This window comes from Dermacentor silvarum, chromosome 11 (assembly GCF_013339745.2).
Source record: "Dermacentor silvarum isolate Dsil-2018 chromosome 11, BIME_Dsil_1.4, whole genome shotgun sequence".
NCBI lineage: Eukaryota > Metazoa > Arthropoda > Arachnida > Ixodida > Ixodidae > Dermacentor > Dermacentor silvarum.
Window position 1 is genome coordinate 55730542 of NC_051164.1, and position 27805 is coordinate 55758346.

General features: G+C 47.4%; 1 protein-coding gene across 1 annotated transcript; it reads left to right on the plus strand.

The window, feature by feature from the left end:
- Window positions 1–245: 245 nt before the first annotated feature.
- On the plus strand, window positions 246–27805 carry LOC119432596 (cyclin-G-associated kinase-like). Its single transcript, XM_049658313.1, has 14 exons — window positions 246–441; window positions 2562–2757; window positions 3470–3522; window positions 4584–4855; window positions 7432–7565; window positions 7853–7969; window positions 8867–8947; window positions 14057–14159; window positions 16995–17074; window positions 18105–18289; window positions 19142–19263; window positions 25133–25384; window positions 26481–26723; window positions 27527–27805. Exons 1-14 carry the CDS (start codon window positions 252–254, stop codon window positions 27803–27805), a joined length of 2307 nt encoding a protein of 768 aa, XP_049514270.1. The 5' UTR covers window positions 246–251.

Below are 27805 nucleotides of genomic sequence, written 5' to 3' on the forward strand. Positions count from 1 at the left end.
CAAAATTTGTAAGCAATAAATTTTGTGAGAAGTATTCTGATATTCGATGTTCTATATTTGATTTGGTATTCTGCTTTTATTTCTTGATTCGATGTGATATTTGATTCGAAATCTACTATTCGGTATTCACACACCCCTAATGAATACAAATTTTGTTTCAAATTCCTTGAAATTTTGACCTTCGACATCTTTGAATTGTCCTTGAATTTTGAGTTCAATGCTCTGCTTGTGGTGCTGCACTCGCAGGGGGCATGCTCCAGGTGAACCCGACATCACGGCCCACGGTCATCGACGTGACTGAGCGACTGCAGGAGATGGGCGAGGCCAAGAACGTGCGGCTGGAGGACTCGCCGGGCCTGCGTGGTCCAAACCCGGTGGCTGGTGGTGCATCCCAGGGCGACACCAGTGCAGCACCGCACAGCGTGCCGAACTCCACTTCTGGTGAGTGGTGCACCTTTTTGGCTCATGGTTTCCCAGTTGTGAGCTAACCATGTTACAGCTAATCAAAGCCATCGACAGCAATCAGCTGCAGTGAAATCTCGATATAACGATTTTCGGAGGACTGCAGCAAATTGTTCGTTATTCTGAAAAGTTGTTACCCAATGAACCATCCCGCTTATCAACCCATCAGTAGTGGTCACCGTACGAGCTAGCCACGAAAATGTCATTGTTGGCTCTCAGCCTGCGTTGTGTTTTTTCATAGATTCTGCTGACACGCACTACCGAAGCATCGTATAGCAAGAGTGGTGTACGCAAACGAGACGCCGCGAAAACCACTGATAAAGAGGAAGCTCCATGTCGCCTCCAAAGCGCAGTGTTTCTTTTTGTTTGTTTGTTTTCACATTCCTTGCTGTGGACACCGCAACTGTCTCGCTCGAGGCAGACACCTGAACTGTTCCAAAGCGCAAGTAAACGACACCATTCGGAAAGTGCGACCATGTGGCATCTGCGGGAGCACAGAGATTACATTTCTCCGTACGGGTGCTTAAATTATTTGGGCACCCGCGCGCTCCTCTCTCCCCGGCAACGAGGCGGCTCACAACGTAGCTCGAGGACTTACTCGCCGAGCAAGTGAGCCGGCCCAGCCGGGATCGAGAGGAGACCGCATGGTCAGCTACAAAGAAATAACAGATTACTATCGGCTTGGAAGGGCCCGGTACCCACCAACTCATCCCGCACTAACCAGGAAACAAGCGGTGGCCTGGCGTCTCCGGCAAACAAACATGTATCCAAACCCGATGGCCTGCAGCAGATTCTATCCAGGGCAACACAACGATCAATGCAAATTTTGTAAAGGTAGGGCGGATCTGCCACATATTCTGCGGGCATGCTCGAAGGCGGCTCCTTTCGAGGGCCGCTAAATTCAAAACCGGCAGCAGTGGGAGACCCTGCTGCTCAGCTCAGACCAGCAAGACCAGGTCTGGGCCGTCCAGCTAGCCGAGGCAGCCGCTGAGACCCAGGGGATCTCGGCCGTCTGCTAGGCAGAGGGAGGCTGCATCTGCCCTCGTGAATTGCTGGCACCAATAAATGTTGAATCTCTCTCTCTCTCTTCGCACGCGTGGCTAGTACGACCACAGAAAGAAGGGGAAAAAAAGGGGGAGACACTCGCCTCCTTTGCTTGGCAAAACTTGTCTGGCCGGTGCATGCACCTGCAAAACCCGATGTGTCGTCGCCTCAGCAATAGAAAAAAAAAAAAGTCCCCTTCCGGCGCTTCTTTCCTCTGGCACCGTCTCAGGTTGTCTGAACCCATGCGCGGCGGCGTCTGCATCACACTGAAACTGAATAATGATTGTTATTCTGAAGTTAGGCATTCTGAAGTTTGTAGTACTGAAATATTTTTACATTGAAAGTATGAGCTGTCAGCAGGGGATTTCTGAAACATTTCTTAATCTGAAAAGTTCGTTAATGTGGTGTTCGTTAGTGCGGTGTTCGTAGTAATGAGGTTTCACTGTACTAAGCTATCATGCTCCAGGTGGTCCAAATTATTCCGGAGTCCCCCACTGCGGCGTTCCTCATAATCAGATTGTGGTTTTGGTGCGTAAAACCTTATAATTTAATGCTACTTATCCCAGATGAACCGGAAGCCTGGACAATACCTGCTCACATGCGTAAGATTCTGTGACAGCTTTGGATGAGTGGAGACATACGCTTGCCACCATTCAACCGTTTCATAATCATCAGCCTATCTATATTCGTTGAAAAAGGAAGACCCATCCGAGTTACCTACAGCTACCTATTACCTGTTTCAGATGGCTCCACCCTTTACGACATTACCTTCTAGAGCTGCCCAAAAAAGTCCTTTCTCTGGTGTTAAGTATTTTGCACTTTTTCATCGTGTAGCTGGCTTCCTTGCCTTTGTCCTAATTTCCTGTGCACATGTTTTGGCTTTTTTCCCTGACGTAAAATAGGGGAGATAACACTGCATCATCTTTCTCTACTTTTCTGTCCCTGTTTTCCACGCTGCTGCTACAGAAAGACCCTAACTGCTGTGCTCCCTTTCCTACCTTAGCTGTTCGTACAGTCCGTATGACTGCCTCGATCAGTCCTTTCGCTGTTTGCAGCACCGCCCAGTCGGCCACCTCCACCAACCCTCAACGTCCACGGGGGCACAGTTCCCGCGGCGGCTGCTCCTCTTCCGACGACAGCGGAAGGAAGCTGGGGCAGCGCAGGCCTCCTGACGTCGCTACGTGGCGGCGCAGGTAGCCTGCTCAAGCGCCTCGGGGACACCTCCTCCAAGGTCATGCAAATTGCCCAGCAGTGAGTGGCACGCCACCTCAATTCCAGTTTCTCACTTTGTCCCCTTTGACACCCTTCAGCTTTTTCTAGAAGTACAAGCTAACGCATTCGCTCGATGTGGTGTGAGGTTTTTCAAGATTTTTTGTTGCTTGTAGTAGACTCTCGCATTACATTCGAATAACGACAAAGTTGACCATTTTAAAATGAATATTCTACAACAAAAATTACGATAGCAGTATGAGACACACTTCGTGGCATTCTTACCACTGTTATGTGGGCAGAATTCTAATCATAACATTACCCGTATTTAGAAAAAAATCACAATGACCTCAGTATACAGACACAAGTACTACATGTAGGAATTGTAGTGTCATTACCATGCCACCAGCGGAACTTGTAAAAAAAAAAAAGCAGAGGCTTACAGCACTCGGGTGTCATATCAGAAATTCTAATAAGGAAAGCGACCCTCAAAAACATATGAGCAGGACGTGAAGCCATGAACCTCGTAGCTGTGTATGCGCAGCATGTACCGAATGCCACGTACTCCGCTGTTCACATTTTATTCCATCATCGCACGACATCGCTATCATGTTTTCAGCATAACTGCTGTTCCTTGCATAGAAATATTTGTCTTGCCTATCTCTGATGTAGTCGGGCCTTCGCATTCTTCTTCCTTTCTTGCGCTTTTTCTCCATTCTGCACTTTATTATATTTTTGTTTCTCTCTCTTTCAGGACAATGGGCAAGGCTGACTTGGACTTCAACTACATCACAAGCAGAATTGCCGGTGAGCACTTAATGGGTTCATGGGGCTTTTACTCTCAGATTTTATGCAGGCCACTGAAAAAAAGAAAAAAAAAAAGAAGAGGTTGTTTGTATATGATTGTCAATGTCTCTTTCTACACCCACGCAGCTACTTTATTCAATCCATTGAAAAATAAAAGTATTACTGTGCTTTGCCAATTTTTGTTACAGTCACCCACTGAGAATTCGGGCTCGCCGGAGACTGCCAAAAATTCCAAATAATCAAAAGTCCGAAGTACCGAATTCACCCTAAAGAAAGGGGTTTTATTTCTCAAGTGGCCTAAAAAGGTGTGCCGCATTCTCAGATTGTCACATTTGGGGATATCTTCAATTTCGCGTGACCAGTGCAAGATGCATCGGCGTCTACAAGCGCCGCCATTCATGGCAGTGCCAAGCGCTCTATCATATCTCAGTATGGAAACACTGCCACCTGTCGACGTATATGGTGCTTGTTACACGAAATATCGTGAAAAAATGAAACCATCTTCAAAAGCGATCATCCGAGAATACGGCCTGACTTTGTCAACGCATTGATGCACACGCGTCAAAGGCAACCGGCGTTGGCCTAGGCATTCCGTGGCCGTGACTTTCTAGCAATGCCTTTTATGCTATTCCTTTTCACGTTTCGTCAGTAGTCAGAGCGACTCTGCGCACCTGTTATCAACGAGATCAGCTGGCGATCTAGCAAGAGGCATTGCTACAAAATCGCAACCCGTATCTCTACCATTGTCATGCTGTCGCTACAGATCGACGAAAGCACAGTCAATAGTCCGTGGCGAAATTCGCACACGGTCGTGCATCCGTAGTCCAAATTATCGCACTGTTCGCTGTAAGGTGTCCAAATAATGAAGCATGTCCGAATCATCGGTTGGCGACTGTATCTTGCTGATATGGAAATGACAAACCTGTACTTAATTGACAAACCTGTACATAAGCATGCAGTTCGCTACAATCTCTTCCCAATCATCAAGAAATCAATCAGTCATGCTATCAGCCAACAATTATAATTCTGTCTCGTGACTTCTTGTTTGTGATGGCCGGCAGTGATGTCGTACCCCGCGGAAGGGCTGGAGTCAGCGTACCGTAACCACGTGGAGGATGTGAGGACGTTACTGGACACCCGGCATCGGGGTCACTACGCCATCTACAACGTGTCGGGCCGCGCCTACTCGTCGGCCAAGTTCGAGTGCAAGGTCACCGAGCGGGGTTGGCTGGCACGGAAGGCCCCACCCCTGCACACCCTGTTCAACCTGTGCCGCTCCATGCTGGCCTACCTGAACCAGGATGGCCGTAATTTGTGCGTCGTCCACTGCCTCGTGAGTTACACTTACATTTTTTTAGCACGGGGCCACGGCTGCTTGAATTAGGGTCGCTGCCCACCTACGGACATTAACAGCGTGGTCTCCGTAATAAAGTTTATTCTCTCACTCACTTGAAATACTCAACGTTTGCACTAGATTGCGAGGCCTCTTATATCCAAAGCCTCTTGCGTGTCATACGTGCCTCCAAAATGTGCACTTACTTGGTGCTTTATTTGCGATGGAAAGTTACACTTAGAATTTGCCCTGGTTCGTGTCGTCTTGTTTGAAGCCTTTCATGATTCATATGTTTAGCCTCACAAAAAGGAAAGAAAAAGACAAAAAAAGGTTTAAAGTTGTACATTGAAGCCTTGAAAGCGACAGTGATCATATGACCTGTACATGCTAGATGGTGCTGCAGTACCGCACTGCAGCAAAAACTAAGGCTTCACCAAAGTGCATAGTATCTGCGCCTTGCTTAGCGCAAGTTCGTCAGAAGTGCAAGTGAAGCGGCATTGATGAGCAAGAGTACATACAGCAGCAGCATTGTATGCAGGCATTAACTTTAGTACATCTGTTTCATGAAGACTGAATTGTAAATGCCACAGAAATCATTTTTTTTTTTTTGTCACACATTGTTTGTAGTGCGGACATCCGAAATGGTGCAATAAGTACTTGCTCTGATCAACTGAAGCTTTTTCAACTGTTTTAATTGATCACGTTTAGGCTACATCCATGTGAAGGCAAAAAAAGCATAACTTCATAAGCATTGCTTTATCCTCTTTTGGCTTCTTCAATTGTTACTTCTTTTTTTTTGGGGGGGGGGGCTCTTTTTTTCTTGTCGCCATTTTCGTTTGACTGCTCGCTTGGTGTTCTTTATTCTATGGCTTGGTGGACGTACGCCGATGGGACCAATTTATTCAGTCGTCATGAGCACCGTTCGCCGGCATTTGTTTACCGCGCCGCAAAAGCTGAAAATCGTCACCGTCGCCGGGGGAGTGAGAAACCGCAAAGTGGGAAGATGTTCTGATGTTGATGAGTCCTGCGTGCAGCAGATGGAGAAAGAAGTAAGAGAGCCTACAAGACCATAGGGTGTTTCGTGGCCCCAAGACCGGTGCCTACCCTACAGGATGCTAACAATACGCGAGGATTTTTTTCTTTTCTTTTTCTTTCTTTTCTTTAGTGGGGTGAAAGTGGGGGTGCGGATTATATGCGTGAAAATACGGTATCTCATGGTGAATTATTTGGAACAAGTACACAGAAGAATTTGAGAAAATTGCATTTTTTGTAGTGGGTGGTCTTCGAAATCTAGAAAAATCTAGCTATTGCCTGATGGGGATAATGACATGATTTGCAAAAGAGAAGGGAATCTGTTTACTTTTCCTTGTGGCGGCGAAGCTACTTTGTATTGTGCGATCAGACAGGTGCAAAAGTAAAAAAGTTTGGAATCGTCATCGGGTGCTGAAAACTGAAGCTTGGAGTAGATATGTAAGGCTAACCATGGAAGCAAATGCTGCCGATCTTACTGACATGGCAAGACTGGGTCGTGTGTGATTGCCGGCTCCTGATGAAGTTACAAAGTGTTTGAAAACTGCCAACAAGTATCATCATACTGCACGAACAAAATATTCTTTTATTATTAATTTTGGGGGGAAGGGGCGGAAGGGTATACCTAATGGAGTGACTTAAGTCACCCTGGCAATAGGAATGCACCGGTGCATCAACAGGCTCTGCCAGCCTGACAGCCGATGTTTGGTGCCAGTGTGTGCGCTGGGTCCTCCTTGCCGGCTCCGCCCGAGCTCACTCGTATCATCCGCCATAGCTCAAAAAGCGGTTCGCAACATTAGAAATTCAGCACGCTGTAAGCTAATGAACTTGTTGCCGGTACTATTGATAAATTTGTATCAGGCGTGATAACTCCGAAGTTCTTCTGTATCTTGAAGCCGATGATAGCCTTAAGTTAAGAATTACCCTTTCATGTCCTGCACAAGCTGTTTTTTATTACCAGGTTGTGTCAACTTCTGTTAAGATAATATAATCAGGATGAATGCGAAGTTAAGACTCTTATCTGATATTCCCAAACGAATTCTGTTAGCAAAATGTTAAGCCTGCTTCACTTGCCTGAATTAACCTGATGCTCAAAACTGGGGAGACTGGTTCCTTTTTTTTTTTTAATATCGCTTTAACAATAATAATTGGGCAGTGTTTACGCACTGTTTACTTATGTTCTGATCTGTATTCAATATCAGAAAGGAAAATGAAACTACGATGCATGCAAGGTTAGTTGGCAGGTTGGGCATTTTGCTCTGTCCCCAACTACCTGATCCAGTGATTCAGTGGCTATGGAGTTTTGAAGCAAAGCACTAGGTTGTGGGTTGAATTCCTGATTGTCGAGGCCACATTCAGATGGGAGCTGAATGCAAAAATGCTCGTGTGTCATGCTTCAGGTGCTTGTGAAAGAATCCCACGTGGTCTGGATTAAACCAGAGCGCCCCGGTACAACTGGTGTTGTCTCATAGACCATGAGTTGCTTCGTGACTTTAAACCCCATTTATTTATTTATTGGTGTTCCCCTTGTTCATGATACACTGCAGGACGGCAAGTGTTCGTCAGCAGTGCTGGTGTCGGCGTTCCTGGTGTTCTGCCACCTGTTCGACAGCCCCGAAGAGGCCCTGCAGATGTTTGCTGTTCGCCGGTGTCCTGTTACCCTCTGCCCTTCCCAGATTAGGTTGGGCACCTTTCTCTGTATTTACGTTGACGAGGTGCAAACTGCATGTTAACCAGTGAATGTTTGAATGTAAGCTGCATCTAGGTCAGAATTTGCAAATTTATGAGCGTAGCACCTTATGTTGGTGTCTACCTGCCAAAATGCAATTCTGTGACGAGTTGTTAATAACAGGGTAGTTTGATGCACAATGCGGAGAAGGGGGAGCTAAATGTACTTTGTTTAAATGCATGGGTCGTGCGATTGACTTGAAATTCAAGGTTGGCGTGACATGAACGTCCTCGTTGCAGGTACATCCAATACATGTCACAGATGGTCTCCCAGAACCACCAGGTGTTGCCGCACCGGTTCCCACTGCAGATTGTGGCGCTCATGCTGAAGCCCGTTCCTATGTTCACTAAGCTCAGGTGAGCTCGCTTTGTGACTAGTATGTCGAGAGTTTTTAATGACCCCATCACTTAGGGCCCTAATCATTTAGGCCTCCATAACTTAGTCCCCTTTGACTTATACTCCCCGAATTAGACCCCTAACATTTAGGTCCTCAGTACTTGGGTCCCAAACATGTTGTGCCCCATAGCTTAGGACCTACAGCTTGGGACCTCATTGATTTTTCCGGTTTCTTTTTGGTGTTGAGAATTAAGTTTCAAAGAGCAAAGTGGCTTGCTTCTTCTTTGCATCTGAAATTGTGAAACATGGGAGACAAGATTTCCAAGCATTGACTGGTTTGCTGTAAATGCTGGACCAGCAATCTGTTATATGCTAAGTTTTTTGCGTATTGCCGTCAGTTGCCTTGCATTGCTTTACAGTAACAGCTGATTGGGGTACTTCAGGCAACCTTAGAGCGTGTATTGCAGCCGCCATCGTCATGTTCATTATTATGTGAGATAACGAGTGACAATGGATGCCTGTAGAGGTAAAAAAAATCTTGGGACTCCCTGTGGTGGAATGTTCCCAAGACAGTTTCTTCTTGCACCTTCTGCTGTAATAGAAATGGTACACTGTTATCCTTTTCTTGTGCGTATGGTATCTAATGAGCTTAACCTCAACTTTGTTGCATTACCCACTGGGGTGGCATAATGGTGTTCTGCTGCTGAGGGCACAGGCTTGATTCTGGCCGCCGTAGCTGCGTTAAAGTGAGGGCAGAACATAGAAACGCTTGTGTACTTAGGTGCACGTTAAAAACACTAAGTCTTCAAAATTGACCCAGAGCTCTAACACATTTCTCTCTGCTTGTGTGTTCAAGTCAACCCCTTCAATCCATAAATCAGTCAGTCGATATTGTTGCGACATTCCCTTTTCTACAGGGATGGATGCCGGCCTTTTGTGGAGGTCTACGTTGGGGAGGAGCGTATACATACTACATGCCAGGAGTACGAACGAATTGCGTGAGTAGATTTCGTGCTAATAATTGCCAATAATTGTGCCGCTCTCGCTGTACCCTTTCAAAAGCATCCGGTGCACAGTCTTTTGCTGTTCTTTTTGTGTTTACCCTTAAAGGAGTACTGGCATGATGTTTATGACTTGGTCCATTTTTTTGTGCTAAATGAAGGTCCCAACCCTCTAAACCAGGGTTGCACAGCCCATTTTTAGTAGGGGTACGCGAATGCTTGAATATCACCGAATCAAAAATTATCTACTGTTCGATTTTTTTAATATTTTGTATATTCGGTGAAGGGGGGCATCGGGAGTGGTCGGTGCTGTAATGCGCGCAGGCCTTGCTACGGTGCGTGGTCTCAGTCTGTACAAGATTCATCAGTCGGCAGGAATGATAGAAATGATAACGCGACGTGGAAAGAGGAAACGGCGAAAAAAAGCAGTGTGAATTTTGAAAAGCGCGAAAGCATTCACGGGAAGGGGGGAAATCTGGCCGATTAGCCACTGGAAGGCACGCAGATCGTGTTGGATACGTGTGTTGTGCGTGTGTTATGCAGTTTGGAGTTATCTATCCACACACACGGTAAAGTGCACAGATGAACTTGGTATGCATACCCAGAGACCCAAACGCGATTTCAACAGCAGTCAGGCAAAGCCTAATCAGCGATTGTTCGTCAGGCATTGGCGATAACGTTACGGTTTGGTGCCAAATCAACGTAAATCTATTCGCAGCAGCTGCGCGATGCCCAGAAAGCCAAAGAATATCACCTTGCCCACAAAAGTGAATGTACGGGATGGCAACAACGTTGTTCCCATCCTCCATCTTTGCGACACACCATAGAACCCCACTGTTACGTTCCCAGGTGCTGCGTTTTCCTGGCTGTTACATCGTTTTCGGCCGGTCCCGGCACAGCTCCCATAGAACGCAATGCATTGTAACCCCAGTGTTACGTCGCAACTGTGGGACTGTTCCCGCATCATACGTTGCGAACTGCCACCTCGCGCCGGCCCGAGTGGCCATTTTGACTTTTCCTGTTGCTTGGCTTGGTTGCTTGACGATGGCATTGGCCGCCCAAAGTGCCGGGGGTGACACCTATGATGTATTTCCATTTCCACGAGCAAAAGTATGGCCTTTGAGATCTGTATTTGCTTTCTAACGATGGTGTCTATGATGTGTTGTGGCCTTAAAATTAGTTTTGGTGCATAGATGTTTCGTATAAAGTCCAAGGGCGATAACGCCATCGCCACGCGCCGTATGCTGTATGTGCGAGTGAATAAGTGCAAGGGGAGCCGATGACCGCGTCTAAGTCTCGCGCGTGCAAGAAAGAAAAGCGGGGAGGGAGCGCGCCTTCTTCCATTGTGCTCGAGGCACCACAAGGGAGCGAGGGGGGAGGAAGGGATAGTGGGCGGCATTGTACTCTGGCCTAAGCTGCGTACTGCGTGGCGGCGCGCAGTAGCGCGGGCCGTATCTTGAAAGCGATCTGTGTTGGGGGCAGAGTCTAGGCAGTGTATGTGCGTCGGCGGCTCGTAGCTTTGTGTGTGCTGTGTGTTCTCGGCGCTCAGTTTGCATTGAAGCGATCGACAACAGCATGAAGGTCGCTTCGCTCGCTGCTGCAGCGGCGCTTCCTCACGCCAATATTTGACAGCGTGTATCCTCGCTCATCGAGTGTGATGTGTTCATGTTTGCCTGTGGGCGCTGACACCATGCTTGTTAATATAGTTAATAAGCGAATGTTTACAAGTATATATACAGACGATAAAACTACTATCCTTACATTGTATAGCTGTCTACTAATTTGCTATCGCAATCGATGCTTCGGCTTTTGGGCGAGACTACGACGTTTTTTTCACACGTAAGAATGAAAATAATATTGTCTGGAGTTCAACACTACTCTCATTTCTCAATTTTTCCTATTTCTCGGCTCTTGCGTTCCTGGCTCTTACGTTTCTTTTTTTTTTACGGTCCCATGAAAAACGTATCAGCGGGGTTCTACTGTATCAGAATTTTTTTTTTTTTTTTTTTGTAGCTTCAGGCAACCCCTCACAAGATTAGGTTGAGATTTACACGGTGGGTGCGAAGGTGTCAAAGGGCCTTTGCGCTGACCGTTTGCACGGACAACACATGGGCACGGAGAGGAGGAGGAGGAGGGGGCGAGGGTGCCTCATGTGAAATTGCCGTGGCTCTCCTGATTTGGGAACATTGGACTGGTGGTAGCAAACGATGCTGAACCCGACAATGAAAATGCCCCCGCTCTTTACCGTTGGTGTAACCGTGGATCAACCTGCCCAGCACCAACAATGGCTATGCGCAAAGCGGTGATCGAGTCATGTAAAGCGTGGTCCGCGATTTAGTCTGTCGCGCAGATTGATCTTGAGTAGCTGACGATAACCTGCAAAACCAACCTGCCCCTAACTGTAAAGCTAGAAAACCCTGTTTGTAGTTCGGAGGGAAACTAGAAAGGAAAGCTTTCTATTCAGTAAAAATTGCCACTAAACGAGGTCCACTATAATAAACTTAAAATCTTATAAGATATTCAGCACAACATAACTTCACTACTTCAGTTTGTGGTTTCTTGGTGTCTCACAGGAGACCAACCACCGCGGGTTCGAGCTTAGCGAGCCACAGGGCCGCGTCAGCCGTCGCCTCCAGCACCGCTCGCGCGCGAGCTCGGAGGCCGCAAGGGGCTACCGAGCGATGCACGCAAAAACACAGTAAAGCCCTGAGTTGACGGAAACCGTTTACTGAAACCGTCGGCACCAGCACTGCACACACGCCCGCACGGAGGGGAGCCAAAGGGGTCCCGCACCAGGGCGAAAATACAATAACAGGCGCCTATAGCACATCGCGGCGAGAGCACAGGCTCAAGCTAGGACACGCCGCTAGGAAAAGTTCCGGCGGCTATGCTACTTGCTCTGGCGATAACCAATGGGTCAACTCGCGAGAGCACGGGCAATATCCTTCGGCTTAGGCTGTCGGCAAGTGCGGCTCGGCGAGGTACGACCTCGCGCGAGCACTAATGGCACCGCTCGTCGGCTTAGCGTCGGGAAAGGATCAGCACAAATTACGCACTCCCCGCACGGGAAAAGGCACCGTGCGCGAGCTCCAGTCCTAGTCACAAAGGTGTCGGCGGACGAGAGGAAAGCATGAACGTACCGTGCGCTGGTCCCGGAGAGAAGTCCACGCTTCGCCGCTAGCAGCCGACAACCGGCCGCGGAGTGACGTCAGCGCCCCGCCCTCACCGCAAACCGCCGCGTGCGCAGCGCCACCGCGGGAACCGGTTAGGCGGCGTGGGCGGAGAAGGAGGCCAGTGGGGAACGATGGCGAGGGATGGCAGAGCAGGCGAAGCCCGTGCAGTCATGCCGGCGCAACCCTCAATCCCCACAAGTTTGAAGTGCTAAAAAGTACTTGATTTTTATTTAACAGACTTTCTATTATAAAAGGTATTTTCCAAACCTCCATAATAGAACTAAGCTGTAATCAGGGATACTAATTTGCTGTTCCCTTCAGTAAGGGCATACCAAGCTGTGCTTCTCGATTCCTAGGTACCTAAGTTACTCATAGCTTGCATGTGCAGCACGTCGAGTTCCATACAATTACTGGAAGGAACTGTGGCGCTGGTGTCTACATCACTTTCCAAACTCATCATTTTCAAGAAAGTACAGCGTTAAAAATAATTAAATTAACATTAATAAAACTGTCCGGCGGCAGGATTCAAACACAGGACCTGTAGCACAGAATCCCAATATTGAAACCATTACACCACGGACGCACGGATAGGTGGAACTGCTGCAATTAGTAGTGATTGTGCGTGCTTGCAAAGACTTATTGCCTTCTGCGTTTAAAAAAAGAATAGATTGCTTTGAAATTTAGGCCAGTGAAGGCAGATAAAGCATAACAAACAAAGCCACAAGGACGTCTCAAGCCAGGAGCACGAAGATCAGACAAATTCATGTACTAAGTATCATTCCCATGGTCGATGAGCGATCGCAGTGCCAGAGCTCCCTCTAGTGAATACTGTAGGAAACTCTGCGTTGCGGCACCGTGTTTTCTTATACAAAATTTGCGAGCATTAAACTTTGTGATAAATTGTCTGATCTTCGATATTCAGTTCGAAACCTACTATTCGGAATTCGCTCACCCCTAACTTTTAGACCAACAGCGTGAGCATAAGCCTAAATATATCTAAATTTGTCCAACCAACTAGCCAAGACCAACTTCTCTGGGAGCCACACGGGCTACATTTTAGTGAGAAATGTTGCACATTTCGTGTGCTTGCGTGAAAGCAGTGTATGCTTAGTATCATCGCACTCACTGCTACCCTCAGCACGTCTTGTAATGTTACACATTCGGCCATGGGCTGTATGTTGGGCAGCCCTGCTCTAAACCTTAGAAAATGTACTGGCGAGCATGAGCCTGAATAATTTACTGTAATACTGCTTCCTACGTACTAGTTTCAGTTTCAGAAAGTGGATGCCTCACGATACTCTGGCTTGCCGCGTTTTGCGATTGCTACAGCTGCCACACACAAGTGCAGCCAGAAGACTTGCGCTCAGCAGTCTATTTATTATTATTATTATTATTTTTTATTAATAATGTCAGCGCACCTTGCTTTATTTCTACATGACAGCAAATTTTGCTGCTCTGTGTTGGGACGTCATGGTAATGTCAATGGTGCTAGGACTGGGACTATCTTGAGGCCAATTTTAGTATCAAAACTAAATGTTGCACGAGTGTTTGCTAACATTTGTACTTGCCAAGTGTCACCCTTTCTTGTGGAAGAAGTGTGTGGCAGGGATTCTGCAACTCGGAAAATGTGTGCCAGTACCCCTTTAATGTGTGTTAGCCTGTGTCAGCTGCATCTGTGCTTTCCCAGTACCAGTAGTGGACTTGTTGGCGTCATTAATTTTTTTCTTTCTCTCTCCCTCTCTCTTTGTTCTGTCTTCCTTTCCTGCACTTGGGATTTCTCCGGCTACATTCGTAAATTATTATCGCTCATGCTACTACTACTACTACTCTTAGAATGAGGCTGCTCGATTAGCGTTGTCGGGAATGGGATCCTCACTTTTGTGGCTAATTTCGTTCTTTTTCTTTCCTCCTGCTCCACCGGAACACTTCGCAGTCATCACAACTATGCAGAGAAGCAGCTGGCGATTCCGCTGAATGTCACAGCTGCAGGAGACGTGACAATCGCAGTCTACCATGCTCGGTCATCGTTTGGGAAGGTCAGTACAGCGAACACGCAGAACTGGGTCAAAGTCTATTCAGTCACCAGAGTTTGCGAGCGTGCATGGCTTTGCGTAAGATCTTATTCTCTTAAAGCTTTCCTCCAAGTGTGTAGGCTAGATACAGTAACTCAAGCTCTTCAAAAAGCTGTGAGACGCAGACATGCTCTCATAAAAGGAGATGTGGGTTCTAAAATTAGTTTTGTTAATTTTGGTATGAATTTGATGATACTTAATAGTATTGTTCAGTTCTTTCTGCTGATTGCAAATGTCTAATTAGTTTTTTAAAATCTGCTATAGATCAAACAATACAATATTTTTAATACAGAAATTCTGTCGATTTCTTGCGGGACTTTTCAAAAACTTAACCTTGTCGAAAACAAAAGCAAAGTATATGGCAAGAATGCCACAGAGTTGCTCTAGCTGGTGACACTATTTTTATTGTTCTCAATGCAATTATAGTGTGAAAAAAAAAAAAACAGATGTACATCTCATTTCAATATTTTTGCTCATTTTCATTTATAATTAGTGGAAATTAGAATTTTGAGGACAATTTTAGAAATAAATAGCATCACCGGCTAGATCCATTCACTACAAATATATTGATACCAAACTTTTTGCTGGTACTTAAAAACAACATACAAAAAAGCTCCATAAGGCAGTCCGTGATGGCCAAAAAAGTGAAACGTGAGAAAAACGAGTCTGAACTTTCCATTCATTGTAACTTTTTATTGGCCTAGCAGTATGGCAATATGAATTGCATCACCATGTAGCACTGTTCTTCAGCAACAAGTTCATGATATATATGTGGCCACTGTGCAAAAATAACACTGAGATACTTGCTGTAACATCATGCACAGTCATTGAAAGCAATGCTAGAAAGCTAGCACCAGCCACTTCACATTTCTCTTTTAGTTCCTTGTTGAACAGGAGGCACACAAATGGCATCCCTGTGCAATTAAAGTTGTGCAGAGTTGTGCAGTATATATATATATATATAAAATCTGCATCAAATCCCAGAAGTGGCAGCCACATTTCAATGGAGGCGAAATGCAAAAAGTTCATGTTCTTGTGATGTAGTGCACCCCAGGTGGTCAAAATTAATCCAGAATGTCATGGTTTTGGCACATAAAATCCCAGAATTCAAATTAACAAAAGATATCTTTTGCACAGGTCGCACCTCAACCTATAGTTGCCCAGGACTGTAGGCAGAGTCTGTTGCTGGTTTGTGCCTCTTCGCGAGCTTGTTTGTCACAGCATTGATGTTTGCGTGATCTCTGTTCGACATGTGAAGCCTCCGACGATCTTTCTCAAGGCTTCGGCGCACCATACAGCTGCCGGCACTGTAGCCCAGCTTCTTGGCTATTGCAGTGTTACTATGCAGCAAAGCGTGCTTAGTCTTTGGGGCTTGATCCGAGATCACGGAATGCAGGCTCTCACTGGCATTTTGAGTCAGGCCGTCTCTGCATCGCTCTAAGAGGGCTTCCTCAGACGCTTGAAGGCTGGCTCCAAAGCTTCGCACACGAATTTGGGCTGGCGGTGTCCACGCAGTCTGTGCCAACACACGAGGCGCGGGGTGGACGAATTGTTGATGCTGGACGTGCCTGGTAGCAGCTCGGAACTCGATCCGACAGAATCTCCAGGAAGACCGGCAACCGGCAACTCCAGGAGTATAGCAGGCCTAACCGTCTTCCGTCGCGCATTTCACGGCCGCTTTCGCATCTTCCTGAAGCCTTGATGCGTGGAAACCTTGAGACGAGAATCACCTCCAGCTATTCAGGCTGCGAAACGATTCACCTTGTCAAACAGTGACGAGAAGCAAGCGGCTAAACTAACGTAAACAGCGGCGCGACAAAAGCACAGAGAGAAGCAAACGTAGCGCACGTGAGAACGGCGAGAGGTCGAGCCCGTGAGAATCGGTGCGCGATACGGCGCAAGACCAATAGGAGCAAGGCGTGCTGGGGATGTGCGCGCTTTGGCCAATCAGTGGCACGGGTGCATTCTTCACAAATGACGCAAGAGCGTCAGTTCCCTCTCACGCCATTTTTAAATGGCGCAAAATGTTCACAAAGAAAACAGTTTCAAAACAAGCCCAAGATGGCGACCGCCAGCCACCACGTTCACAAGTGGCGACGGCACGATGTTCAAACATTTTTAGCCAATTCTCACTGATTTCGCATCCACCCTGGCCCGTATAGCACGGTTTTTTATTTTCCGATTAAATTTACCTTCTAGATTTTGGGGAGACATTCTTGAATGTATAAACGTAGTGAAAATGCACTTTTCCAAAAATCGACTTTTTGGCGATGTTTTGGCATTTGAAGACCCGCGTCTCCCCATAAGGACAATCGCTGAAGTGCTGAAAGTGGGATTTGCTGAATTTGAAATAGGAACCCTCTTTTTTTTTTTTTTTTTCAATTGTTGCTGTTGCTACGAAGTAATCTACGCAACCCCTGAGTATTTTGGGGGAGCCTCATCTAGCTTCAGAAGGCCACTTTAAGTTATTTCATTGTGATGTAACGTCATGTACTTTCTAAAAACATTGCATGTAAAAGTGCGCATTTTTGCAGCTGATAAGATTATTACAGAGGAACCTTGTTGATACAATCTTCACGGGAACCGGAAAATAAAGCGTATCATCCGAAAATCATATCATCCAATGAATTATCCAACAAAATCGTATTATTGGGAAACGAAAAAAAAAAAAAACATATCATCCCGAAAAACGTATTGCGCAGAATTGTATCAACGAGGTTTCACTGTCGATATTCTAGAAACAAACAACTGCTTTGTTGCATTTGTTATCTCTAAAGCCTTGTGTCTTGCGTCTTGCAGGTGTCACCGGTCAAGATTTGCCAGGTCCAGCTGTACTCTGGATTCGTGGCTCCCGGCACAACACAGTTGACGTTTTGCAGGTACGCACAGGTGCTAAAGTGTGCTGGTTTGATCGCACGGTTCTAGCTCTTTTGTGGTGGCCTCTCTAACATTGACTGATTCAATCGTGCACCAGTATAGCTTACTTTCCTTTAGAAAATGTTAATTTTCTCAAGCTTTGCTTGCTGCTTAGTTTTTATTTGCTTTCTTATTAAACATGCATGGGTTGTGTGGGGCTTAAAACTCCAGCTGTCATTGGTAATATAAATTTCACCTGATTGTACATCTCGGAGGCACATATGACATGTATAAGGCTTCAGACAAGAAGTTTCACTAGCCATTGCAAACATTAGGCACTGTAACATGCTATTGCAAGTAAAAAAAGTTGTCGCAGTTTCACCTGAAAGGCGAAGCATCAATTGCGATAGCAAATTTGTAGAGAGCTATACGGAGTAATGATATTAGCTTTATCAGCTGTATAAACTTGGACATGCAGTAGCACCGGCAACACGCAGAACTATTGTCGACGCCGTCGGCGTTTTGCCCGCGTTCGCTCAAAATGCGTGCGGCGTTGGTGACTGTTGCCGGAGCCTCTGATATAAATAAATATAAACGTCGCGTCCCTTCCCTCCCTCTCCCCCCCTCCCCCTCCCCCACGGCCTCTCGCACGTCGGAAGAAGGCGCATTTGCTCTACATATATGGTGATTGTAAAGGAGGAAAGAGACGCTTACTTCTGCAGCCCTTAAGCGAGCACGGCGCAGAACGCGCGTTTGTTCTCCGCCGTGCGTTCACTCCCCGTGAAAGCGCGCGCCCCTCGCGCCCTTTCACTCGCACATACAGCGTTCGGCGCGCGGCGACGATTTCATCTCCATTGACATCATACGGAACCTCACGGCGACGCCGACGGCAGAAATCTGCTTTTGAGTGTCCATATAATTGCTATCGCAATAATAAGTGAGGTCAAGTACAAAATTTGTCACCTGCCTCCTTACCCCAAGCTCACCTTTCAGATTTCAGCCTTGCTTGCTGGCCAGGTTTGCAGATGTCATGTCTACTTGCACATGATGCAGGCATGAACTTGACGGCATCGAGGAGCTGGACCGGTACCCAGAGGGCTTCCAGCTGTCCCTTGAGGTCCGGGTCGGTGACACTCCTAGCCCAAGGCTCACCAACGGTCTGTGGGCCGACCTCGAGCACTTGGAGACAAACGCTGCCATCCTGTTCAGTACTGATGAAGAGCTTGAGGCCTGCATTGGTGAGCATGGATCTTTGGTCCCTAGCAGGAAAATTCTGTAGTAGGCGACTACCTGAGAATGCAGTGGTCAAAGGATGGGTATATGTAGTTCCAGCCAATTGCACTTAATAATGGCCATGACATGGTGCTTGCTATCTGCTTTCCTCAGGAGCTATGTTTTGGAGTAAAGAGCCACTGAGGGCAGTGGCAGTGCGGTATTTTGGGTAATGTGACCCAATTTCTTAGGTTGTTGCTGAGTAGAGCCAGGTATAGCTGAATGTGGTGTCGACCTCGAAAGCTTACGGTTCACAGTGCCAAAAGCTTTAGACAACAAGACGATAGTGGAGTGAAGGTGAGAAGGGCACTGCATGGTTTGAGCAAGACGACAGCAGAGGACTAAGAAAAGCAGAGGAGTGAGAGAGGAAAGAATAGGTCGATGTAATGCACACCCAGCTTTCAGTGGTACTATGCGTGATACGGTCACTCTGCGGTTTGCAGTCCCTGCACCATGCTGACCAACATGTACATGCATAAGTTTGTGATACCACATGGCCGCTACAACTTTTTTTTATGCGTACAGGAGTCTTGTTCAACACACCAGGAAGCCATGCTGTTTTTGGCAGCACGGTGGCAGCTTGGCAAGAGGATTTAATAGATTTGTTGTGCATTCAATGTATTCTGGCACACCGTTATGGAGTCAGCAGCTGTCTAATAAAGCAAAAGAAAGAAAGAATATATATACATAAGCTACAAAATTTTTCTTTCGATTCGCCTTATGTTCCGAGACAGGAGCCCTGTGTGACAATTATTCTAGTGCACTGCTCTGTGGTTTAAAACCAAGCAAGATGGTAATTAGAGTAATTGTTGTCACAGGTCACTTCTCAAGGAATGCCCCTGCAAGGCCTCCTCCACCCGCGACGCCCAGCTTGCCAAGTAGGGACACTTCGCCGCAGCACTCGGAGAGTGACGGTCCGAGTGCCACCACATCTGCAGAGGCAAGTTGTAGCCCACGCACTGTTTTTCCTGCCTTTTCTAAGACTGTATATTACGGTTTATTATTCGTAGATGCATTACAGAATGGTTAGTGCCCATGGTCTTGGCCAGTAGCCAGTACACATGCGTGAAAGGTAGTAATTTCAAGAAATTATTAAGGGCATGTTCGGGCACAAGTCCATCAAAGTCAACGCTAAGTATTGGTGATTGAGCACTGTTAACCTTTTAGCTGAAAGCCTAGTTTTAATTAACAAGCATTGTCATCTAACCATTTTAACTGAAAGCTTTGTTTCAATTAGCGTATGGCCTCTGTTAACCCTTTTACATGAAAGCGCTGTTTCGATTTACAAGTGGCTTCAGTTAGCCCTTTTAAATATAAGCCTTGTTAGAATAAGCAAACAGCTTCGGTGTTTCTTGAAAAACATCTTGGGCCAACTAACGGGACTTGTTAGCTATTCGCATGTTTCTGAGGGTTATTAGTATATTCCTTTCTAAATTTTATGAAGGCAACAGCTGCCCAAATTCAATGAGCCTCTCAATTCTTTCAAGCATAACTTGAGTAATGGCCACCTTTCACACCATAAGCAGAAGGTATTCGAAGAAAGGCAGCATAACCTGCCACAAAGACTCTATGGCTGATCAGCCCAAGGTTGTGTGTTCGATTCCCAACTGCACTGTAACAGAAGGGAAACGCAAGAAATGCTTGCATTCCAAGCATCAGGTGCACGTTACGAAACACCATGTTGTCAGAAAGACCTAATCTGGAACCTTCCACAACGGCATCTCCCATAGCTGCTGCATTGTTTCCATACGTAAACCTCATAATTCAAAAGTTAGCACAAGAAGTCGTCTTTGTTTCCATCCCTTTTTGTTATGGCATCGAGTCAGCCGTTATTTATTCTGCAAAGGTATGAAAATCCATTAATCACTTATTCTGCGAAGAATGCGGTGAATGTGATCATTTGTGGGCGGTGCTATGGAGCTCCTGTAGGTCAGCCTTCATTTCAAAAGCATTTCTAGGTTATCAGGCAGTAGATCCAGTGGTGTTGAATGCCGAGAGAGCGTGCTTCAGTCGTGTCTCGCCTTGCAAAAGTATACTTGTGGTTGTGAAATTTCTCTAGCATTTTATTCCTTTGTGGTAGACTTAACAATGTGTGTTGTCGGTGGAGTCGGTACACATATGAAAGGTATAGATGAGCACAACATTGACAGGGACGAAGAAGGACAGAGGACAGGTGCTCACTTATGCATGATGTTTATTGGAGCCATGTTGTCAATATACAGTCAAACCTCGATATAACGAAATTTGCAGTGTAACGAACTACTTTTATTTCCCCATCTTAATTCTATTGAATTAACGAAACCTCAATATAACGAAGTTTTTTGATGCAAGTGCAACTTTGTTATATCGAAGCTTGACTGTATATTGTCACGTAGTAGTGACACTGAAGAAAACAGTCGTAAAACTGTGTATGACGAAACTGATTCCTTATTAGGCGAACCTGTGCCTACAAAAGCAAGTTACTCTCAAAGCACAATGATAGCGGCGAACACAGTCGGGGATCGTCGAAATTTGGTCAGCGGCGAAACGCGTCGGCTTTTATACGTGAGTCATCGAAGGTTCCAGATTAACCCCTGGTGCCCGCGTGTCTTCCAGAAAGTTCTAGACAATTCGTGTCGCTCATACAATCAGATTACATGAGCGTCGGTGACCACAGGCAACGGATAGAAGCATCTATAACGTTCGAGAAGCTTCCAATGCAGGCACGTCCTGCGCCGAGCGATAACGTTTAACATTTGTTAGCCGGTGGAAAGCGGCCACCAGTGAAAGGTAAACATGTATACATGTCAATATCCTCCCCTTAAAAAGCATTGTCCCGATGCTACAAACACGAAAGCGAAAGCAAAACCATGCGTACAGAAAGAAAAAAAAAACAATAACAAAGGAACAAAAGACCTAAGTTTGTCAGCGGGCGTAGAAAGGCTTAAGAGGCACCACGTGGATGACTTCAGGTCGTGCGCCTCGCCGCTGTGATTGCGAAATACCGTCTGGCATGACCTCGTAGTCCAGTGCACCATTACGTCGGATGATCCTATATGGTCCGAAATAGCTACATTAGAGTTTCTCGCTAAGTCCTCGTCGACATATTGGAGTCCAGACCCAAACACGGTCACCGGGCTTGTAGTCGACGTAGCGTCGTCGAAGATTGTAGTGTCAGCTGTCGGTCCTCTGCTGGTTCTTGATGCGCAGGCGGGCGAGCTGTCGACCTTCTTCGGCACGCTGCAAATGGATGGCAACGTTGAGATTTTCTTCGTCGGTGACGTCCGGTAGCATGGCGTCAAGCGTCGTTGCCGGGTTCCTAAAGTAGACCAGGTGGAACGGCGCCATGTGCGTCGTTTCTTGCACGGCCGTGTTGTATGCGAAGGTCACGTACGGAAGGATGGCATCCCACGTCTTGTGTTCGACGTCGACGTACATTGCCAGCATGTCGGCGATGGTCTTATTTAGGCGCTCGGTGAGGCCATTCGTCTGCGGGTGGTAGGCGGTGGTGCGGCGATATGGCTTGTCTGGCTGTATCGCAGGATGGCTTGAGTTAGTTCTGCCGTAAAGGCCGTGCCTCTGTCGGTGATGAGGACTTCTGGAGCACCGTGACGCAGGAGGATGTTCTCAACGAAGAATCTGGCTACCTCGGCGGCACTGCCTTTGGGCAAGGCATTTGTTTCAGCGTAGCGGGTGAGGTAGTCCGTAGCTACGACGATCCATTTATTCCCGGACGTCGACGTTAGAAAAGGCCCCAGTAAGTCCATCCCGATCTGCTGGAACGGTTGGCGAGGTGGTTCGATCGGCTGTAGAAGTCCGGCTGGCCTTGTCGGCGCTGTTTTGCGTCGCTGACAGTCTCGGCATGTCCTTACATAATGGGCAACATCGGCAGAGAGGCGAGGCCAGTAGTATTTTTCTTGTATCCTCGCGAGCGTGCGGGAAAAACCGAGGTGTCCAGCCGTTGGGTTGTCATGGAGAGCCTCTGGACGCAATGCTGAGGGTACCACGAGGAGGTAGTTGGCTCGGAGAGGCGAGACGTTCTTCTTTAGGAGAATGTCGTTTTGCAAGTAAAATGACGTCAATCCTCCCCTGAACACATTTCATATTTAAATAAGCACTATATAACACGGACGGAAGGGTGTTTAAGAACCTGGAAGAATGTGTATACATAGAAATATTAATAAAACAAACTTCAGGTAACTACGGCAAATTGTTTCTTATTCTGTAATATTACTATATTGAAATCCCCAAAATTAACCATAATAATTGCATCCCAGCAACGTAAAAGTCCTACACTTGCAATGGTGAATGCTTGAACTTGTTTCTCAGAAAAGTCTTGTTCACATTGCAAGTATAAGCAGTCAGCACAAGATCTCAGAAAAGTTGGTTAATGGGGTGCACATAGTACCGAGGTCTCGCTGCATTGACAGGCTGGTTTCAATAAAGGTCAGTTATAAATGAGCACACCTGTCCCATGTCCGTCCTTCTCCCTGTTAAGTACAATGGAATCTCGATGATACAAATCTCACGGGGCCACGAAGAATATTCGTATTAGCCAAAATTCGTATCATCAAAACACAATTAAAACTAGCTAAATTAAGGAGTCAGAGGTCAACTCAATCAGGCACACGTACGTAAAAAGCATTTACAGTATAGACCACTTATAACGTAACCGTTTATAGTGCAGAACTGACTACAACGCGGCCTTTTCCAACTGCCGTTTACCCTCCCAAAGAACTCCATGTATACGCATACCGCTTACAGTGCAGCCGTGTGAGACGAAATACCGGTTATAATGCCACTTCCGCGGGAAAATCTCGCCGACAAGGGCGGTAGCGAGCACGCTTCTCAACGAAGTGCGCCCACCGATGGGAGAGGAGATCAACGAGGGCGATGCTGAGGAGGAGCCTGAGACGTGGAGCAGGAGTCTAAGGACAATAAAATCGTCGCCGTGCGACAAGTGCGAGTGAAAGCGCGTGGGGGACGCGCGCCTTCACGGAGAGCGAACGCACAGCGGAAAGCAAATGCGACTTCCCTCGCGCGAAAGGCCGTTGGGGTATGGGAGGGGGGGCGACGCTGTGCTGCCGCACCAAATGCGCATCTTGCAACCGGGCGCAAGGGTAACTGGCGACGCAATCTCCCACGCGAAAGGAGCAAAGCGGGAAGGCAGCGTGGAAAGGAGGGAGGGGGGGGGGGGGGGGGGGGCGGCTTCTACTCTGCCAACAAATGCATTCTTGTACTTTGCGCCTGTGCTGGCTTTCGGTGTTGTCGCGCGCACGGTATCTTGAAAGTGATCTCCACACGGCTCTGACCTTTGTATGCACTGTGCTTACGCCGCTCAGTGTCCGTTGAAGCAATAGATCGCACGAACCTTCGCTCGCAGCGGCGGCCGTGCTTCCCCACGCCTCACTGTCTGCGCTGTCCGGCGCCGCGGCCGCGCCTCCGCACCAAAAGAAAAAGGGAGAAAGTGCATGACTGTGCGCCGTTCTGTTTCGCGGCCGTCGGTGGGACAGCGTTTATTCGTATTAACCGACGTGGGTTGAAAATGTATTCGTAACAACCGTTCTCTAGCACGTTGCAAAGTAATGGGGCTTGGCCAGGACCACAGAAAAATTCGTATCCGGAAATTCATATTAGTCGTGATCATATCATCGAGATTCCACTGTATTTTGCTCATTTATATCTTTCTGTAGACCTCTTATCGGGGGTATCTAGAGTTACTTCTGTCAGCTGTGTCACATTTCTTGTGGATTTAATGCTTTTTAAAAGTTTCTTGTGCCTTTCCTCGGTAGCTTACTGTAGTGGACCTCGTTATTTCCTTGATTTTTTTGCAAGTCACCTACAGTTTGTAAAAATTGACACCTTGAAGAATTCTCATTGGTATCTCAGTGCATATGCATTCTTCTAATTTTGTGAAAAATAGTGGCCAATTGTTGTTCCAAAGCTTATGATTTGATCGAAATTGTGGAATTCCGAGCTCTCAAACAAAGCTTTGTTTACAGAACTCGTAACATCCACAACTAAATCGCTCTGTGAGAACCCTTCGTCATTTTTCATCTCTTCAACCTCAACACTTTTTCTTTGATATACTATATGGCCCACTTTTAAAAAGAGCACCAAGTTAGCATTAGGCTACCGATTACAGCTGAACTATACCACAAATGCATGCAGACTCTTTTAGTGAACTGATGTCAACATGATGTGTCCTATCAGCCATGTTTCTTTCCCCCTCTTGATAAAGTAGAAGCGTTTCAGAGTTGTATTGGATTATTACCAGCTAAGTGTTCCCTTTAAGAGTGACTTGTACTTTACAGTTCTTTAACGCTGATACGAACTAATGTCTTAGCCCATTCTGGATGCAAGTTGTCATTAATGTCAACTTCTCCGATAGGTCATAAAATGGGTGGCAGGTGCAAAATTCACTTTAGGCATTTGCTACATTAGAGTGGCGCGTGGGGGACGCGCGCCTTCACGGAGAACGAACGCACAGCGGAAAGCAAATGCGACTTCCCTCGCGCGAAAGGCCGTTGGGGTATGGGAGGGGGGGCGACGCTGTGCTGCCGCACCAAATGCGCATCTTGCAACCGGGCGCAAGGGTAACTGGCGACGCAATCTCCCACGCGAAAGGAGCAAAGCGGGAAGGCAGCGCGGAAAGGAGGGAGGGGGGACAACTTCTATCGGAGAAGTTGTCATTAATGTCAACTTCTCCGATAGGTCATAAAATGGGTGGCAGGTGCAAAATGCACTTTAGGCTATTGTGCAAGAGAGCTATGAGAAATTTAGTTCTAAGGAGAATGACGAGCTGTATCATTTCCTGTGGCCATTACCAGACTCTGCTGGGACCGATGCGCAAGCTTTCAGCAGCGGATGGTGGAAATGAGGCAGCTGTCAACAGCAACGCGGTGCCTCCGCCGCGGCCCAAGGCCAAAGAGGTGGACCTGCTCAACCTAGCGAGCTTCTCCATCGACGACAGCAGCAGTGGCGAGGCGCAAGCACCCCCGGACCGCACGGTGGACGACCTTCTGGGCACATCCTTGTCCAACCAGCCGACATCAAACTTTGACCTTCTTGTCAATCACAGGGTAAGTGCTGGCTTATGTGGATGAAAGTATTGTTTTTTTTTAGCGTAGATGTCGAGGCCATCTGGAACTTCGTTTTTAATGGCACAAAGTTAGCCCCATGCGTTGGTCAGCGGTAGCGGCACTGCAATGACAGCACTGATGTCGAGTGAGCCTTTGGGCAAATCTTCCTCCGGTGCTGCTGGATCTGTGCATGATGCCTGCCAAGGGGCTATGAAGCCGGCGTGCTTTAAAAAATTTGCAGTCATGGCTTGACACGTCGCAACTCGTGCGGCAGCCGCCATCTCAAGCGCCATGAACAAGTCCACGTCAGTGGGACACTTGACCAGGAGGTACAGCAGCAAACACTGAATCAGCCTCTCTTTGTAGATGCACTTGACACTGCGAATGCAGCAAGGAAGTGCAGTTTGGTGGGCCAAAAAACCAAGTGCATGTTTCTGAGCTCCACCTCATCAATCATTTAATGGTTAATGCAGCGATGGAGGCCCAGTCCGGCAAACGCTCGCTTCCCTATAATGGCAGAAAACGAAACTTCAGGGAGCGGGATATGCTGGCACCGGGGCGGCGCCGGCACGGTGGCGTGCGCGCACGGAGGCCGTCGAAGGTGAGGGAGCTGCGAGGGAGTTGGGAGAGGAGCGAGGGGAGCCACCGAAGCCACTGCCACCGAAGCAGCGGAGTTGCCAAGGCCAAATCCGCTTCCCTGCCGCTCTCTTCCCTCACATTCCACGGTCTCCGCGCGTGCCTTCCCGTCGCCATGCCGGCGCAGTCCGCTCACTGAAGTTTCGTTTTCTGCCGTTATCGGGAACCAAGCATTGGCCGGCGTGGGCAGTTGCGCTCCTTAAGCGCTTGCGCGCCGTGATATTTCACGACTCGCACCATTCGTGCATCGTGCTATGGTGCTCGAATACTTCAAAGATACGTCCTTCCTTTAATTCGAACAAATTTTCGGGCCCCATTGAGTTTGAATTATCGAGATTCGACTGTATTATTCTGTTCTCTGCGTGCTGTGCTTGTGTACAGGCGTCTTGCCACATGCTGTCATCTGCACTGCAGTGTGTTATAAAATGAACTTGAAGGTCTCGTCTCGTCTGCATGGCAGTCTGCGCAGCCTCCACTGATCGGCGACCTCTCGTCGTCCGGCACGCCAGCCTTCGACCCATTTGCCGCCAATTCCACCGGGTCAGCACCATCAACGGTGCCCACTGTCAACCTGTTGGATGCCAAGTCTCCAACTGCCACCAAGGGCGGGGCCGACCTCTTCGACCCGTTTGGAACGGCCACCCCGGCTTCTGCTGCTCCCGGCTGGGCCAACACCAGCGTCAGTGCGGGGAACACACCACAGGTGGGGGCTGCTGGCATTGAGTTTCCTGCAAAAGTCACTGGGGGTGACTCTGGCACTGGTTGTCTGCGCTGGTTGCTTGACTTCTGGAAGTTTACCTATTCGTAGCACTTTCTGATCAAAAAATTAAAAAATTTCTTAAGCGCAACAACACTCATCAATATCGGTTTCTCTGATTTTGCAATATACCAATTCTAAGCTCCTAAATCAGAACGAGGTGCTTAGCAAGACTTAGTTTGACATCATGTGTCGTTTTTCAGTGAGACATATCAGTGTGCCATCTCTTAGTACGATATCTACAAGACTCTAATGCGCACTCTGTTGCCATGCACAACCAATTTTTTGGGGATAAAAATGAAAAATGCAATGCCCTTGGTTGTTCACTCGTGAGTTTTTCTTAATAAGGCTGAACGAAAGGGCAATTTGTTATTGCATCAATGCATCCCCCATCGCCACTGTTGGAGGCCACCCCTTCACTATCAACAGCTTGGAGCATGTCATCGTTGGAGCCAACTACAATTTACGAAGCAGGTGTAAAACTACCGCAGCTTCCACAGCTTCAGCGACATGTGGATTGGATGTGACTGCAAAAGTTTGTAATGCAAATGACAATAACGTGTCACCATTGTCGTTTTCATTTAACACTATAGTCTCAATGTGCCTGTCACATTTTTTTTTTTTATTCCCTCGCAAAAGAGTGCACATTAGATTCTAGGAAATACGATAGATTTGGACATTCTAAATATGTATTCAAGTGTGTCGTGGTTGCGTTGACCTGTTTTGTTTGTTGGCCCTCCCCAATGCAGCACAAGCAGGGTGGCATCCCAAACAGCGTGTCAGCTTTCAACATGGCTGCCACTTCGACAGCGACAGCTCAGAGCGGAGGGGGTGCCGCCAAGCACGACACCATGCCGGGGACGTGGGACACCTTGTTCCCGGGCAGCACGTGGGTGCCGCTCGTACCCTCAACCGGCGGCAGCGGAGCGGGGACACCAGCGTCCGGATTGACGCGGAATGCTTCTACACCCAACCTCGAGGCACTTGGGCGCAAGGCTGACCCATTTGCGGACCTAGGTCTGTTTTAA